The sequence below is a fragment of the Dasypus novemcinctus genome, chromosome 17 (assembly GCF_030445035.2).
Source record: "Dasypus novemcinctus isolate mDasNov1 chromosome 17, mDasNov1.1.hap2, whole genome shotgun sequence".
NCBI lineage: Eukaryota > Metazoa > Chordata > Mammalia > Cingulata > Dasypodidae > Dasypus > Dasypus novemcinctus.
Window position 1 is genome coordinate 37,019,649 of NC_080689.1, and position 17,905 is coordinate 37,037,553.

General features: G+C 35.9%; 2 protein-coding genes across 2 annotated transcripts in view; one reads left to right on the plus strand and one right to left on the minus strand.

The window, feature by feature from the left end:
- STON1 (stonin 1) overlaps positions 1-17,905 on the plus strand; it is a 136,391-nt gene that overhangs the window by 90,772 nt on the left and 27,714 nt on the right. The window contains exons 6-8 of the mRNA XM_071208809.1: positions 4,590-4,642; positions 6,611-6,704; positions 7,676-8,256. Of these exons, the coding sequence (XP_071064910.1) occupies positions 4,590-4,642; positions 6,611-6,704; positions 7,676-8,256 (728 nt within the window). The remainder of the gene's footprint in view (positions 1-4,589; positions 4,643-6,610; positions 6,705-7,675; positions 8,257-17,905) is intronic.
- LHCGR (luteinizing hormone/choriogonadotropin receptor) overlaps positions 5,742-17,905 on the minus strand; it is a 121,495-nt gene continuing 109,331 nt past the window's right edge. The window contains exon 12 of the mRNA XM_071208808.1: positions 5,742-6,227. Within this exon, the coding sequence (XP_071064909.1) occupies positions 6,197-6,227 (31 nt within the window). The 3' untranslated portion in view covers positions 5,742-6,196. The remainder of the gene's footprint in view (positions 6,228-17,905) is intronic.

Below are 17,905 nucleotides of genomic sequence, written 5' to 3' on the forward strand. Positions count from 1 at the left end.
GTACAGCTTATTAAAAAAATTAATAATGAATATTGTTTACTAAATAACAAATTTTATCTAATACAGTGCAAATAAAGTATAACTTGTTCTGTAAGAGTTAGCCATGACAGTTTTAACTATGAAGTTGACATACTGAAACATTTTTCATCAGTGGTTGGGCTTTCGGCTAATGCTTTCATTTTTAACTTTATTATTTTATCAGTATATCCATTTTATTTTCTTGTTTAAATAATATCCTTTTGAACTTTTTCTCCATTTTATTTATTAAAGGACCTTATTTTTTTTGTAACTGATACATACATGAAGGAGGAAAATACTTGACTCTTTTATCCAAAGGATAGTTAGCACTTATTAGTGCAGTACTTGATTTTGCCGGAAGATGGTACTGTTGCCAGTGATTTAAATCACAAGTCTATTAGCTGATTTTCAATCAGTACCCTAGTCTGTGTCCTAGAATTTAGAATAATAAAAATAATTACATTTTAACAAGACAGTTTTCCTCCTTATTCTCTTCTATATCATTTATAATGAAGTAGTTCAAGAAGGACATGCAGCCTTTAAAAGTGCATGATAGGCCTTGTTTCTGTCCCTCTTATTTTGAAGGTACAGCACAATTAGATTCTTGAAGTAAATAGCCTCATAAAATTGAAGTACTTCTTAATTATATCTCCTCATTGTGTGCTTTTAAAGCCTGATTAAAATAACCTAAACTAACTTATGTCTTCAACCTTTTTACCTCCTTTGATAACAAATTCAAATTCAATGTATAATGGAAATAAGGTATTTGTATTTGTCCCACCTTGAAAATTTGTTTGCCCTATCATATTTCCTTTGACCGTATTATCCATTTATTTAGTAACTTTCTATATCTTTAAGTCTCAACTTTTTTGGTCTTAGGATTCTTTTACACCCTTAAAAATTGGTCTCTCATTTATGTGGACTATAAGTATTTACCATATTACAAATTAAAAGTGAGAAATTTTTAAATGCTGGTTTAGTAAATAATTTAAAAATCAGATTAATTTTAACATGTTTTTAATGAAAAATAACTTTTTTCAAAACAAAAAGTATTTAGTGAGAAGAATGACATTGCTCTATTTGCCAATCTTGTTAATATCTGGCTTAATGTAAGACAGCTGGATATGTTGTTCTGGTTAAAATATGTGAAGAAATTCTAACCTCAGATGTGTAATGGGAAAAAGGAGGAATCAAAAACTTTTTTAGATAATTTAATACTATAGCAGAACCCAACAAGGCTAGGTAGGGTGGAATCCAAAACCATATTAATGAACTTTTTGTAATGTTACATTAAAACCTATTGGTTTCTTTTACACTTTGAATGGTTCTTTAATCCATGTGTAATTTTGTAACATGCATTTAGTTATTTGGAAAGCATTAGTTCAATGAGTTATGCAGTTAACATATTGTTCATTATACAAGATTTTAAAAATCACATTTATTAATAGCACCTTGAATCTCATTAGAAAAGAGTTTGTCTTAGAAAGTGGTCAGCTTATTGTAGTAGATATAAACATAACTAAATTCTAATGTTTGCTCGAAAACTTGAATTTTAATCATTGGCAAATAAATACTGTTGTTCTCCTTGAAGTGATGGACACACTTAGTTCATTTTTGAAAAAAATGTCTGCTGAATACCCAAATTTGAATAATAGTTTCTGTCAGTTATTCTTTCAAGTAAATATGGTGTTTCATGGAAAGAGAGGACAGATCAGCTCCCAGCTTAACACCACAAGTGCTTTTCCTTATATTTGGTGTGCTGTAGAAGTGCTTTGTTCCCATTTCATTGTGCAGAATATTAAAAAAAATGTACTTGAGGTTTGAAATTTTGTAAAATTAATTCTTACTATCACATCAAGGATAGTAAGTGAGTCTGTTTTGATTTTTTTTCCTTTTTAACTGCAATTCAGTGGCAGTGGAGAACACAATGACTACAGTGCTACTGCCTTAGCATGCTTAGGTACCTACAGTTTCGCATCATCAGTGCAAATGTCAAAATAGTGAAAAGGTATATATGATTTTGGTATAATGAAAATAGTTTTGACCTCTAAACACCCTGGAAATATCTTGGGGACCCTCAGGGATTTGTATAGTACACTTTGAGAATTGCTCTTCTATAATTAGGGTGTTTATGTATAATTTATAATCCACTTTTGAGAAGGATGGGGCTTTAATTCCCTCAGAATAGTAGTTTATACCAGGACAGTCCTGACAAACTGGATTTCAAATTGACTTCTGTTATTTGGGCTTCATGTCCACTGATCTTTTTAATGAAACACTCTTAGTCATTGTGGAAGGAAAGGAAGGGCAGAACAAAAACACTAAAAAGCTTGTGTGGCTTTCATTTTTGAGCATTAAAACTAAAGCTGTAGGTTTGTACAATGTGTCTAGTTGTACTTAAACTTAGATTTGGTGAAAAATTCAGCATATTGTTCTTTAGGAAACTTGAGGGATAGAATAATCTGTTTGGTCATTGGGAGACATCCATATACTAATGATTACAAAGAAATTGCCTCTAGGCCATTTGCTCTGCTCCTCTTGAATCATGTGACTTGGATTTGGAATGGATCAAAGCAGGGTCAAGAATTGTGAAACTTACCTGCCATAATGTATCAAAGAATTTTGGATGGTGGGTAGAGAAAAATACACTTAAAAATTTGATTATTGTTATGCCATATTCTTATGAATTTCTTAAATTATACCTGTGGATTAAGTTTTTTCTTGTATTATAAAACATTGAAATTTTAAAGCTAATGTTTCTAGAATATGTACATGAAATCTAATATTCTGGCACTTACAGTTTTAGTAAAAACATAAATTCAGTTATCTTAGTTATTAAAACCATCTTGAATATTTTCAAAGAATGTGTTGCAGACACATTTAATGGTGTTTGTAACTTGTGAACTTATATAAAAGGAGTTTATAACTTGTGACTTTAATGTCAAAATTAAGTAGGAGCTGAGTGAAACTTCACTATAAAAAATTCAGTGCTTTTATTCTGAGGGGTGTAAAGGAAATTTTAAAATGTTCTTATAGCTCTATTTGTTAAATATAGAGCATTTAGCTTCAGAATTTATTGCAAGTTATTTAAAAGAGAAGGATTGTTGCTATTTTTCCTCAAGAAGCTCATTTAATTGCTTCAGACAGTGTATTAACAGATTTTTGTTTCCTCTCAGGCTGTGGCTTAAGCTGTACAGCTTAAGCTTTGCTCACTCCAGCTAATTAAGACTAATACCATTGTGTTCTTGCCACTCCAGTTCTTTCTAATTTAACCTTTCTAAAAGAATGCCTGTTAATAAGCAAAGCCACAGATGAACAGAGGATAAAAATAATTCTGTGCTTCATTAACCATCAGTCTCTGCAGCCTCACTTCTATTGTTTTAACGTGGAAAGAATGGTTAGCTTAAAAAATGTTTGTTCTTCTGAGCTAATGCTTATAATGGAGCATTGGAAACATTTCCTTGATGCAGTATATGAAAAACAGGCCATAATAAACATTACATTTAATGCATAAACATGCTGAAAATTTCTTGTTTTATAAAGAAAAGGCAAAATGACGTAAGTTCAGCTAAGTAAAATGAACCTTGAGCATTTAAAAACTATGGTTACATTGATCACCTGAGATCTTCTGTTGTGGTTACTTTGTTCTTTAAACTTGTTTTTTAATGATATATTGCATTTACAACCTTTCAGATGATGGGATAGTTAGAATAAAAAATTGATAGAAGATGGAAAAGATAGGGAATTGCAAATACCATGCAGGTTGAGTTGTTTTGACAATTTGTTCTTTCATATTTTTCTTAGGCTTATCTGTTTCAAGCAAAGTCTTCAGGAGATTGTTTTTATTCTTTTTTGCCTAAAACCTGTTTACCTGTTCTTACTTACTTGGCCAAAGTGACTTTTCCTGAGGTTAATAATTGAAATTTATTTTGAACCTATAAAATTTAGAATGGATCTCTAAAGGGTTGGTTACATATGTCTGCTCAATAGTATAGTCTCTTGGAAATGTGCTGCTTTAAAAAATATCTCCCCATTGACAAGTTTTCATAGAGATTTTGTTCTACATTGACTTACTGAAGACAACCTAGGTTTTTTGTTATGAATTTCTAAAGTACTGGATTATGATAGTTTTGGTACTTAAATTAATTTGGTTGTAAAATCTTTAAAGTTGAAAAATATAATATTGTTTTACCTCACTTGGAATCAGGAAGCTTTCAGTTTATTATGGTCAAACATGTTAATGATGAAAAAAAAATTTTTTTTAAAGCTGTACTTTGCAATTTTATTAAATTGGTAAATTCTGGGGTGCTGATATGGTTCAAGTGGTTGAATGCCTGCTTCTCACGTGGGAGGTCCTGGGTTGAGTTCCCAGTGCCTCCTAGAAAAAACAAAAGCAGGCAGAACAACAAAAAAAACCAGTGCAGGGGAGTCGATGTGGCTGAGTGGTTGATCACTGGCTTCCCACATATGAGGTCCCAGGTTCAATACCTGGCCCCTGGTAAACCCTCCCCCCCCCAAAAAGGTAAATTTTAATGAACATGTAATTTTTTTTTTTTAATTGTTTTATGCAGCATCTTTAGTTATTCCTGGTAGGACTGTTCCCCGTCTCAACACAGCAGAACTGGTATGTAATTTATTTAAAATACATTTTAAAAGATATGCCCCACTTTTAGCGAATGGTGGAAGAATGCTGAGCATAGATATAATTAGTAATCTTGAAAGGGAAAAGATGTGGTGAAGAAAGGGGAGACAGGAATAGCTTCTATAACATAGATATGGCAAAAACTCGGGACTTCTGGAATTGGCTTTTTTTTTTTTTTTTTTTTTTAAACCAACTTTTCCTATCTTCTAGTGTTTTGTTACCGTGTCCCCAGACCAAAGCTACAAGGTTAGGACAGTTTTGAAGTTACTGACGATATAAACAGTTTTAATGCCCTGTATAATGTATATACCGAGTGGATCTTAAATAAATAATTTTGAGATAGTATTGTTTCTGATTTTTTAAATTTCAGAGTTGAACCACATTATAGAATTTTTTTCTTTTATTTATGTGAAATGAAATGTTTTGGTCATTTTCTACCTTTGTGAAGTAGAGTGTAGAGTATAGATTTTTTTTTCCCTTAGGATTTGGGGACAGGAAATAAAATTATAACTTGTACGTAGAAAATTGAGTGACTTTTCAGGTGAGGAAGAATATCATTTTTTCTCTTTCCTTTTTTCCTGTGTTATTGAATGTTTTTTTATCCACTAACTGCTTTTCATTTTCTTTCAGCCCATGGGCTACCTTTCCTAAGGTAAAAGGTTTAGTGGACTATTTATTCCCGTTTCTTCATTAAAAACAAACACACATTTCCCTTACCAGGATTTAGAGAAGAATGGTATTGTTTTTGATAGAAAACAATAAACAAATATCTGTTTTTTAAATCTATGGAAATGTATTTTTTCCTGATTATAGAAATAACAAATACTTGTAAAAAGTAAAAAACGAAACAGCAGAAATTTATAAGTGAAAGAGTTCTGCAGTCTTACACTCCAAAGTTAATTGTTTTAACTGTTTGCTGGTATATCCATCTAGATTTCTTTTATGAAAGTTATATTAATTTCAAGGGTAATAGTAAGGGTAGGATCACTCTCTGTACTGTTTCTGCAGTTTCTTTTTAATTTAATAATATAGACGAACCCTTTTCAATGCCAGTAAATACAGAGTGACCTTGGTGGATGTACCATGGTTTAACCAGTCTTTTATTGATGGACATTTAAATTATTGCCACATTTTTCCAATATAGAACTCCAGTGAATATATTTATCCATATGTCTTTGTATACTTGTGTGATAATCAGAATAAATTCCTAGCAGTAGAATTTCTGAGTTGAAGTCATGCATGTTTCAATTTTGGTAGGTTTCGCAAAATTGCCTTCCAAAAGGATTGTACGAATATACACACACACAAGCAGTAGTTTAAAAGAACTGATTTTTTCCCCCCACATCTCTCCAACATTGGAGACATTTAAATTTGCTGATCTGATAGGCAAAAATTTTGTCTTTAGACTTAGTTTTAAAACTCTAGGGTTTAATTATCCCCAAATCAAAATTAAGCACTGTTTTTTTATTTACAATTAAAATAACCGTAAGTGGTGGAGCGGTTGTAGCTCAGCAATTGAGTGCCTGCTTCACATGTTCAAGGCTCTGGGTTCAATTTCTGGTACCTCCTAAAAACAACAACAACAAAAATCATAAGTGATTCACTGACAGACTAGGGGATCCTTATAAACTAGGAATACTTGTATTTGACACCTTGAATTAGTGGCCAAGGCAAAGCTATACAGTGGGAAAGTTTTATGATTTATAAATTAATGTGCATACTATTTGTTAAGACTTACTGGCTTCGTTGCTAATAGCTGTAGAACAGAATTCCTCTTGATCCTCAATGGGGTGAATCAAATACTATTTAAATAACTCAGCCTTAATGAACTTGTCAAACTGTTGTCCTACTGTCTTGAATCAGATTTTTTGACCCCCATGAAATCAGGGAAATAAAGATATAAGTTCCAAGTCCTTTTCTAACTTTCTTCTATAAATGTTTTCTATCCAGGGCACCTCAAATTCCAGTGCAAACTTTACTTTTCCTTCCAGTATTGGTTATCATATTCATGTACCAGCAGGTGCAACGCTGCAGACTGCATCTGGTGAGAGTATGTTCTAAGAATATTTTGTTTTTAGCATTGGCATTACTGGTACTAAGTTTCAAAATTTGGTGAGCTCTATATACTAGATTTATAGGAATTATTAAACATATTTACAAAGTAGTAATAGATGATGGTTATTATTTTTATGGAGGCACCTCTCACAAAGATACTATATGAGGCCTATCCTGTATTTCATTCCCAGTTCTTTCCCAATATTGAATAAGATGCTTTATATATATTTTCTTTTAATTCAAGCCAGTTATCTGCATTTTAACAAACACAAAATAAACTAACATGTCTGGGTATCTCTTAGCCCTAATCAAGGAAAACTAAATCAGATCAAATTGATCAACTTTACCTCCTTCCTTACTGGAGATTGTATGATGTAATAGAACACAGAAAAGTTTGAAATCTAACTACCCTCTGCCTTTCAGAGCACTGTTCCTTGATTTGAAAGAAGATAATACCTATTATTTAAGGAAAATACCTAATTTTTGATACTCAAAAATAAATTATTTTTTCTCCTTCTTAGTATTATTTTAAGGAAAGAGGGAGAAGGAATTTCATAACCTTTGAAATTAATGAACTTTTTTTAGGATAGCCTTATCTTGTGTGGTATCTTAAATATATGAACTTTACTATATTATTATGTTTGCCAAAATCCCATTTGGGCTGGTAACACTTTATCAAACAATGGAAGAGGTCCATGGATTAAATATAACCTATATTTATTGCAAAGTATGCCAAATAAGCAATAGTGGAAAGAGGCCAGATTTAAACATTTTTAATTAAAAAAAAATAAGAATACATAGTCATTATAGAAAATACAAAAGGTCTTAAGAATAAAAATTTCTAGAGATAATCACTGGTAACATATTGTTAAGTCCTAGCCTTTTGTGCCTGAGATTTATTTATTTATTTTTTTAAGAAGGATTTTGTTATACTTACAGTTTTGCTTTCTTCTTTTAAAGGTCACCTTTATAAAATCAATGTACCAATTATGGTGACACAGACTTCTGGAAGAGCAAGTAGTCTTCAGCATCCAGTTCAGCAAATATTTCAGCAGCTTGGGCAGCCTTCAATAATACAGACCCATGTTCCACAGTTGAACCCATCTTCTATTCATGCAACTACTGAAAAATCACAGGGACTGGAAGCTGTACTCCAACAACCAACAATTCTGCATTCTGGGACAGTAGATAGGAAACACTTAGAAAATGCCACCAGTGATATATTTGTACTTCCTGAAAATGAGCATAAAGTCATGTCCAATGCTTTGAGTCCGCAGGAAAGCTCTCAGTGTATCAGTCTTCCAGATGTTGTATTTGTTCCACCGGTCTCTCAGACAGATTCTAATTTGGAGCCAGTGCTCAAGGTTTCAGCTAGCATGACTCAAAATCTGCATGGTGGGCTCTTCCCCACAGGCCTTCAGGGAGCACTACACCAGCACATGTCTGATGTTCAGCCTCTTAAAAATAGGATGTATAGATGTGATTCTGTGAAGCAGCCAAGAAATATACAAGAGTCCAGGAGTCTGCTTATCTCAGAGAAGGTAGTTCTTTGCTCAACTGGTGTTATTAGGGGACAGGCAATGGCCAGTGATTAGACCTGCTGAGGTGTGGGTTTTTTTTTTGTTTCTTTGTTTTTTAGTTGTAAGGTTATTCAGAACTATGTTTTGTTTTGTTTGTTTGTTTTTTTTTCTCTAGGTGGTAAGTCTGTTTTCCCTCTGCTTTACATTGTGAGAATTGTTTTTTGCCTGCAGGTAAAATTTAAGATCTAGAAATACATCCAATCATTAAATGAATATTATGATGTGATTTCATTGTCATACTTAATATATAAAAGAAGTCCAAAGTGTTTTTTTCTTATTCTACCTAATTTTCCTAAACTTGTATGTGAAAGTTTTCCCTACATGAGAAATTATTTTGCCAGTAGGTATTGTTTCCCTGTCTAATAAAATACTAATTCTAATTGATATTAAGTTATTTGGAATACAAACCACTAAAAAAATAGCTCCTAATTAACTCTGCTCACTGAAAATAGGTCAGAAATTAATTGCCAAAGAATTCATTGTGATGGCAGAAAAATTCATAGAGAATTGTGGATCCTAAAATAAAAAAAAAAACTTGCATTATCTGTTTTCCAAATGTAAAATGTAAAATATGACTTCATTTATATAATTTTGATACCTGACAAAGGTATCAATTTCATTTATATAATTTTGATACCTGACAAACTAGCTAATGGCTTAGTTATTCTCTAGAATCATTGTACAAATATGTAGCAGTGGATAGTTATGTGCCATCTTACTATTTGTTTTAAGAATGTTTTAAATTTTCTAATCAGAAGAGGAAGGGTGGGATAGGGTACACTGAAGGGCAATGCACAGAGAAAATGACTGTCAAACCATTCTGTTTTAGAATGTTTCAGATGTTTGAGGAAACCTCTTCAAGATTGTTTGCAAGTCTGTTTTTGTTCTGGTATAAAATACTAAGACTTCAGTTTTCATTTTGAGTGTTTTTCAGGATAATTTCCATATAATATATAAAATTTTAAAAATCAATGTGGGCTGAACTCACAATTATGAAACACTTGGTTTTGAGGTAAAAATAACTGTAAATTTAGAATAAGTGTTAGTTTTGAGTACTCATTACTTTTGGAGGCATTCTCTCCCTAGTTTCTATATGAGCTTTGAAGACTTTTGGTGTGATGAATCAAGGACTTATTCTCTTACCCATTAGATGTCACCTTGTACTTTGTTCTGATAAGGGGAAGAGTGGTTAGGGGGAATTATTGAAAGATTATTTAGGAAAGTACTACTGGGAGTAGTGATTGAGAGCATGAGATTTGAAGCCACTGTAGGTTGAGATTACAGATTCACCATTTATAAGCAAACCAGATAATGTTGTTCTCTGAAATTTAGTTATAGTCTATATACTGGGCATAATTTTTGGTATTATGTGAGATGATGAACATAGAGTATTTAACAGTTTCTGACATCATAGTAAGGTTTAGATTAGTTATGCCATGTGGTCTTGTGATATATTGGGCAACCTTCTGTATAACTTGTCTTAAAGTAGATCAATATCTAAAACATAAAAGCCAAACATAAAAGTTATTTACTTTATAAAATGCTTCTTTATTAATTTAATTTACTGTATGATACTTTTGAGAATTGAATCCTATCCCCCACAAAACGCATAATGAGGTCCCAACCTATAGCCCTGTCGATGTGAACCTATTTATAAATAGGACCTTTGAAGATGTTATTGGTTAAGGTGTGTCCAAACTGAATGAGAGTGGGCCTTGATCCAATATGGCTTAAGGAAAGGAAACTGGACACAGAGAAAGCCACAAGGAGAAGATGCTGGAAGTCACTATAACCCCAGAAGATGGAGAAGACTCTGCCACATGTACTGCCATGTGCATTGCCATGGACAGAAAAGCCAAGGACCTGAAGATTGATAGCCTGCCCAGAATGCCACAGTCATTGGGGAGGAAGTGTTGCCTTGCTGATGCCTTGATTTAGAGTTTTCCTGGCCTCAAAACCGTGAGACATAAATTCCTGTTTTAAACCAGGCTATTGTGTAGTATTTGTTTTAGCAGACAGGAAACTAAAACAGATGCCTACAAGATGGTTCACAATCTGATAAAGTTTATGCTGATAAAATTTATAAGAATCATTTCAGAAATTCTATTGCTTAAAGCAAATTACAAATAGCTATACTTGTTTAATTTTCCTCACTAGACTCCCAGAGAGCTTAAAGATTGATACAGGTTTAAAAACTAAGGATCTGTGTCGGTTTAACGCTGTTTTATAAAATATGTTCTTGGCAATTTTTGATGTGCTCTGATTTTAAAGTGCATATTACTGTATTAACTTTTTCATTCTAGGGATTTTGTTTTCTAACCTTAAAATTCCAGAGAATTGAAACTCTAAAAAGTAAGAGGAGGAGGAGATAAATCAGTATAGGCATGTATCCTCTTTCATTCCTTTCTATCCCTTACCTGCTCACACTACCATCCTCATTACCCTGTTTCCAAATGTTGTCACGTCTACTGCCTTAGCTTTTGGTTACCTTATGTTTCTGACTTTGTCATCTCATCATCTTTGTGAGCTTTTATCTGTCCCTGATGTTTTCTCAGGTTTTATCCTGAGCCCACTTCTGTTCTTTCTTCATGTCTTCCCTGAGCAATCTCATGGTTTTAACTACCACCTATTTGTTGATGACTACATTTCCAACCTTTTACTCCCTCCGGTTTCATTTCTATGTGTACTGTCTTCCAGAAGTCTTCACTTGAATGTTTCAATTCATTGTTCCTCATCAGAGATGCTGCATGGTACCACTACCCATTAGTCTCCCAAGTTAAGGAACATAATTATATTTTGGCTTTTTCTTCTCCTTTATTCTCCTATCAGTCAATCATGAGCTTTTTTTTTTTTAAATTTTTTTATTTTTTATTGACTTTGTAATAATATTACATAAAAATATATATGTGAGGTCCCATTCAACCCCACCCCCCCACCCCCCCTCTCCCCCCCCCCAACAACACTCGTTCCCATCATCATGACACATCCATTGGATTTGGTAAGTACATCTTTGGGCACCTCTGCACCTCATATACATTGGTTCACATCATGGCCCATACTCTCCTCTATTCCATCAAGTGGGCCCTGTGAGGATTTACAATGTCCGGTGATTACCTCTGAAGCACCATCCAGGGCAGCTCCATGTCCCGAAGACGCCTCCACCTCTCATCTCTTCCTGCCTTTCCCCATACCCTTTGTCCATTATGTCCACTTTTCCCAATCCAATGCCACCTCTTCTATGTGGACATTGGATTGGTTGTGTCCATTGCACCTCTATGTCAAGAGGAGGGTCAGATTCCACCTGGATGCTGGATGCAATCCTCCCGTTTTCAGTTGTAATCACTCTAGGCTCCATGGAATCATGAGCTTTTGAGAAAAATTTTTTAAAGGTTTATTTATTTATGTTTCTTCCCCCCCTCCCCCCCACCCCAGTTATCTGTTCTCTGTGTCTATTTGCTGCGTCGTCGTCTTTGTCCTCTTCTGTTGTTGTCAGCTGCACGGGAATCTGTGTTTCTTTTTGTTGTATCATCTTCTTGTGTCAGCTCTCTGTGTGAGCGGCACCATTCCTGGGCAGGCTGCACTTTCTTTCGCGCTGGGCGGCTCTCCTTATGGGGCGCACTCCTTGCGCGTGGGACCCCCCCTACACGGGGGACACCCCTGCGTGGCATGGCACTCCTTGCACACATTAGCACTGCGCATGGGCCAGCTCCACACAGGTCAAGGAGGCCCGGGGTTTGAACCGTGGACCTCCCTGTGGTAGACCGATGCCCTAACCATTGGGCCAAGTCCGCTGCCAGCTTTTGAAATTTTAAAACCTTTAAATATTTCTGGAATCTGTCCCCTTTTTCTTTTTCTTTTTTTTAAACTTTTGTGCTTTATTATTATTTTTTAAAGATTTATTTTTATTTCTCTCCCCTTCCCCCCCCAACCCCCAATTGTCTGTTCTCTGTGTCCATTTGCTGTGTGTTCTTGTTTTTTCTTTTTGTCCGCTTCTGTTGTCAGTGGCACGGGAATCTGTGTTTCTTTTTGTTGCGTCATCTTGCTGCGTCAACTCTGTGTGTGCAGTGCCATTCCTGGGTAGGCTGCACTTTCTTTCGCGCTGGGTGGCTCTCCTTACAGGGCATACTCCTTGCACGTGGGGCTCCCCTACGTGGGGGGCACCCCTGCGTGGCACGGCACTCCTTGCGCGCATCAGCACTGCACATGGGCCAGCTCCACATGGGTCAAGGAGGCCCGAGGTTTGAACCGCGGACCTCCCATGTGGTAGATGGATGCCCTAACCACTGGGCCAAGTCCGCTTCCCCCTCTGTTGCTTCTTAGTGCTCCTCTCCCAATCCATTCATCTTAGACGTTAAAGGTTTAGGCTTCAGGGGTCAACATTATTTTGAATCCTTTCTTTATGCCTTAATGAATATGTGACTTGGACAAGTTACTCAATTTCTTCATAAAATAAGATAAGGATACCTAGCAGAGTTGTGGTGGGAGAATCAAGTGAGATAATGTGAGGTGCTCAGCAGCATATTGCCTGACACATAGTAAGTGCTCAGTTCTTTTTAATTCATATCTGTCTTCCTTATGGCTTCCAGAGATCTACCTAAATGCAGCCTGACCATGTGCTTCCCCTCCTTAAAACATCACTGTCCATCACTTATAGGATAAAGCTCAAACTCCTTAACATGGCATTGACCTCCCATGTTCTTTCTCTGCTAAAATTTCTTATTTAATCTTTTTCATTTCCTGCATAGTACTCTATTGGGAACACTGAAGTATGCGGATTCTCTGTTTTAATCTTGTTTCCTACCTCTCTTGTTATCTCCTGTGCCTGGTTCCTAAATTTCCTCCCCACCATCCTTTTCCTTAGTTTATTTCTACTTAGCCATTTATTACCACCACCAGAAATCTTTTTCATTACATCACTACCTACCTTCTCCCCCAGCCATTATTAGGGTGGCTGTATCTTTTCTGTGTTGTCATAGCACCCTAAGAAAGTATTTGTCATAATGTTGTTAAGGTACATTAAAATGTACTGAGAGCATTAAGAGGTATGCTTTAATCATCTTTGTATAACAGTATCTAAAAATATATACACACTTATGCATACTTCAGTTTTTAAAGATCAGGAACAATGCCTAGCTTATTTGGCTCAGTGGTTCACACCCTGCCTGAATATTAGAATCATAGGAGAATTTAAAAACAAATAGTAATGCTCAGGTCTGCCCTAAGGATCTGGATTTCATTTGTCTGGGGTGGGGCCCATCAGCAGTTTTCTTTTTTCTTTCTTTAATAAACCTTCAACTTCTCTAATAGACATAAAATGTAGATTTTCATATACCGCCCTAATACTGTACATTTGGAGTGTTTGTATTTGGTGCATTTGGTGCATGGATGTGGAACTAAAAATTTTTTAAGAATTACACTTTTGATTATAGTCCCCAGTTTGAGAATTCACTGTGTAATATACTCCCATGGATTTTTAAAAACTTTTTATTCTGTTATCATATATACAATCTAACACTTCCTCTTTTAGCCATGCTCAGATATGTATCTATTTCAGTGCTGCAAATTATGTTTACAATGTTCTACTGTCACTACCATCCATTACCAAAACATTTCTGTTGTTCCAAATAGGACCCCAATGCATTTTAAACTTTAACTTCTCATTTCCTATCTCCACCCTGTCCCCTGGTAAGCTTTGTTCAAGATTCTGACTCTGAGTTTGCTTATTCTAATGATTTCAAATCAGGGATATTATATAGTGTTTGTCCTTTTGTGTCTGACTAATTTCTCTCAACATGATGTCTGCAAAGTTCATCCATGTTGTGTGTACCTCATTCCTTTTTATGGCTGAAAAATTCATTTATATATATGTATATACCATGATTTATTTATCCATTCATTGGTTGATGGACACTTGGGTTGCTTCCATCTTTTGGCAATTGTGAATACTGTCACTATGAATATTGGTGTGCAAATATCTGAGCCCCTGCTTTCAATTATTTTGTGTATATACCTAGTAGTAGGATTGCTAGGTAATATGGTAGTTCTATTCTTAGCTTTCTAAGGAACCACTAAACTGTCTTCCACGACTGTGCCATTTTACATTCCCACCAACAATGAAACATATTCCTCTTTCTTTTTGTTTGTTTATTTTTAGGAGGTACCAGAGATTGAACCCAGGACCTCATATATGGGAAGCAGGCACTCAACCACCAAGCAACATCTGCTCCCCAATGAAAGTTGGTTTTTTCATTTGTTTTTAGGAGGTACTGGGGATCGAACCCAGGACCTTATACATGGGAAGCATGCACACAGCCACTTGAGCCACATCCACTCCCCAGTGTTCCCATTTCTCTGCGTCCTCTCCAATATATTTTTAAAAAGTTTATTATTTTTTTATCCCCCTGCCATGGCTTTTTTTTTTGCTTGCTGTCTGCTCTCTTTGTCCATTCGCTGTGTGTTCTTCTATGTATGTATTTCCTCTCCCCTTGTGGCTTGCTTGTTGTCTGCTTTCTGTGTCCATTCGCTGCGTGCTCTTTTTTTTTTTTTTTTGCTTGTCTCCCTTTTTGTTGCATCACCTTGCTTAGTCAGCTCTCCGCGGCACTGGTGGGCTGGGCGGCACTCTGTAGTGCTGACAGGTGAGCCTGCCTTCACAAGGAGGCCTTGGGACGCGAACCCTGGGCCTCCCATACGTAGATGGGAGCCCGACTAGTTGAGCCACAGTCGCTTCCCTCTCCAGTACTTTTTGTTTTCTGTTTTTAAAATAGCCATTCTAATGGGTGTGAAGTGGTTTCTCATGATGATTTTGATTTGCGTTTCCCTGATGTTGTGCATCATTTCATGGGCTTTCTTGCCATTTGTATATCTTCTTTGGAGAAATTTCTATTCAAGTCTTTTGCCCATTTTTAAACTGGATTATTTGTCTTTTTGTTAATTTGAAGGATTTCTTTATATAGTTTGGACATTAAGCCTTTATTGGATATGCGTTATCCTGGTTTTAGTCTTTTGTGGACCCTGGAAAATCCTACCCATTCCTGTCCTTGTAAATCCATTGCGAATAGGGCCTTTGATTAGATTGATTAGACTCCTTTAATGGAGTCTTATATAAACTGAGGAGAGGGGAGAGGAAAAGCTGCCATTTTTTCCTGCCATGTGAGAGAGGACTCTAAGATTGCTTGCAGCTGCAGGAAGACAGAAAAGCCCCAAGAGGCTAAGAGAGAGGCCGGAGGCTAGGATTAGTGGTGTAGCTGAAGCAGTGAGGCTTAGGAAGTGAAAGGGGAGAGGGGAGCCATATGTGTGATGACCTACATCTGAGCTCTGGGAGAATGTTAGGCTGGAGGAGAAGGCAGAGGCCAGCAACCATTTTGCCTTACCATTTGGCAGGAGTCCAGGCTTTAGGATTGCCGGCAGCTGACCTTTGGTGATACATCATCTCTGATGATGCCTTGATTTGGACATTTTCACAGCCTCAGAACTGTAAGCTTTTACCTTAATAAATTCCCATTATAAAAGCCTACCTGGTATTTTGCATTGGCAGCCTTCAACAAACTAAAACATGGTTTTCAAATATTTTTTCCCATTTTGTGTATGTTGTCTTTTTACTTTCATGCTAAAGTGCTTTGAGATGTGAAGTTTTTTTTTTATCTTGATGAGGTCCCATTTATCTATTTTTTCTTTTGTTGCTTGTTCTTTGGGTGTAAAGTCTAAGAAACTGTTGCCTAACACAAGGTCCTGAAGTCATCATCAGTTTTTAAGAGCTTCTGAGGTGATTGTAATGTGTAGCCAGGGTTAAGAACCACTAGTTTAAAATCAATGTATGAATGAAAAATGAATTGGATGAGGGCATAAGAGAATAATAATTACAAATGAGATTTAAATTTTTTCTTCTGAATCCATTCTGATATTCTTCTCAAAGATAAAATGTCACATCAGTGATTCTTAATGATCGCTATTTTTTGTGTGTTCACTATATGACATCCCTAAATTCATAGTGGTAAATCAGAGAGTCTAAAACCAGATATGTGATATTTCTTTCTTTATAAGAAGACCAGTTTAGCAATTATTTTCTAGTGTGTCAAAATATTAAGTGTATATTTCATGCCAAATAAAGGATGAGTGGAATGGGATGCTACTTTATGTGGTCAGGTACAGGTAGGCACAGGTACTGTACATGGCCATTTTTACCATGTTATGAGTAGATATCTAGACTAGTTTCCTGTTAACAATGAGAAGTATACCCTGGCATTATTTGACATAGTTTAGGTTTAAAAATGTCAAAACTAAGTTTCAGGTATCTCCTTATATATTTATTCCCATATACAGGTGTGAAGTGCTGTCAGTCCTGACTTGCCATGAAAAAATGTGGCTCTTTCATTAAGGAGGGGAAAGTTCAAATTGAAAAGGTTGGAAGTTGGAATTGATGAACAAAGACTTATCTTTGAGCATCCTATGCATTTGCCTCTTGTACTACCCAGCAAAAGAAGCCCTCTACAACTGGGGAGACCTTAGTGAAACTGATAATCATGAAAGTCATTAGCTGTTTATGATTTAGAGCAAAGAAAGAAAATTGAAGCACTGCCTCTGTCAGATAACATCATTTTCACTAGAACTACTGACATTTCTTCATATTTGGCAGGAGTTCATAGAGGAATTAGCAGCCATGTGACTTTCTTTAAACTTTCAGCAGGATGAACATTCCAGTGTTTCTCAATGTTGCTAGCCTCTGATTTTAATCACTATTTGCATACTGACACCATCAAAGAATTCCTATTTTATGAATCCCATCCCCTTTTTTTGAAACTGGAGAGGCTGACATCCTTCAAATAATGAAAGTTTCTTTGCTTAGCAACATTTTGATAGTCTATTCTGATGGAGATCCTGAGATGCTTGGCAACACACAGTTTTGCTGCTTCAGTAAAGAAATCATTGCTGTCTGTTGCAGCACATTGGCATGCATTAGTGTTGTGATAGTTTGAAATTATGTTGTGAATCCCAAAAACAAAAAATTGTTTGAACTAACCTATTCCTATGGGTGCAATACCCTTTGAATCCATTAAATTCAGTTAAAGGGCATTTGGTTAGATTGCTTTGTGTTATCACTTGAGGGCTTTTGATTGGACTATGTCAGTGGGGCATGATTCATGTTGAGACTCCGCCCTCTTGCTGGGCCAGATATAAAGGGAGGCACAGACTCAGATAGAGAAGAAAAAGGGAGCCAACATATTTGTTTCAGTGTGAGAGAGCATTGCTTAAGCACAGATCCTGGAAGTGGCTGGGCTCATAGAGCAGCTCAAAAGGAGACCAGACATGCAATATGCCTGAAAGCTTACAACTGAATTTGGGAAGAAAGTGGAACAGCAGAAACTGATATAAGAGGCTTGGAAAGAGACAAGCCAGTTGCCATTAGCTGAGCTCAAACCTTTGCAGAGATTGGCACCCATCTTGCTTGAACACATGGCAGCTGACTTTGGTGAGAAGGTGTTGCTAATGGTGCCTTGAGTTGGACTTTTCATGGCCTTGGAACTGTAATTTTTTACACCCAAATAAATCTCCTTTAGTAAAGCCAACCCATTTCTGGTACTTTGCATCGGGAGCCCTTTGGCAAACTAAAACA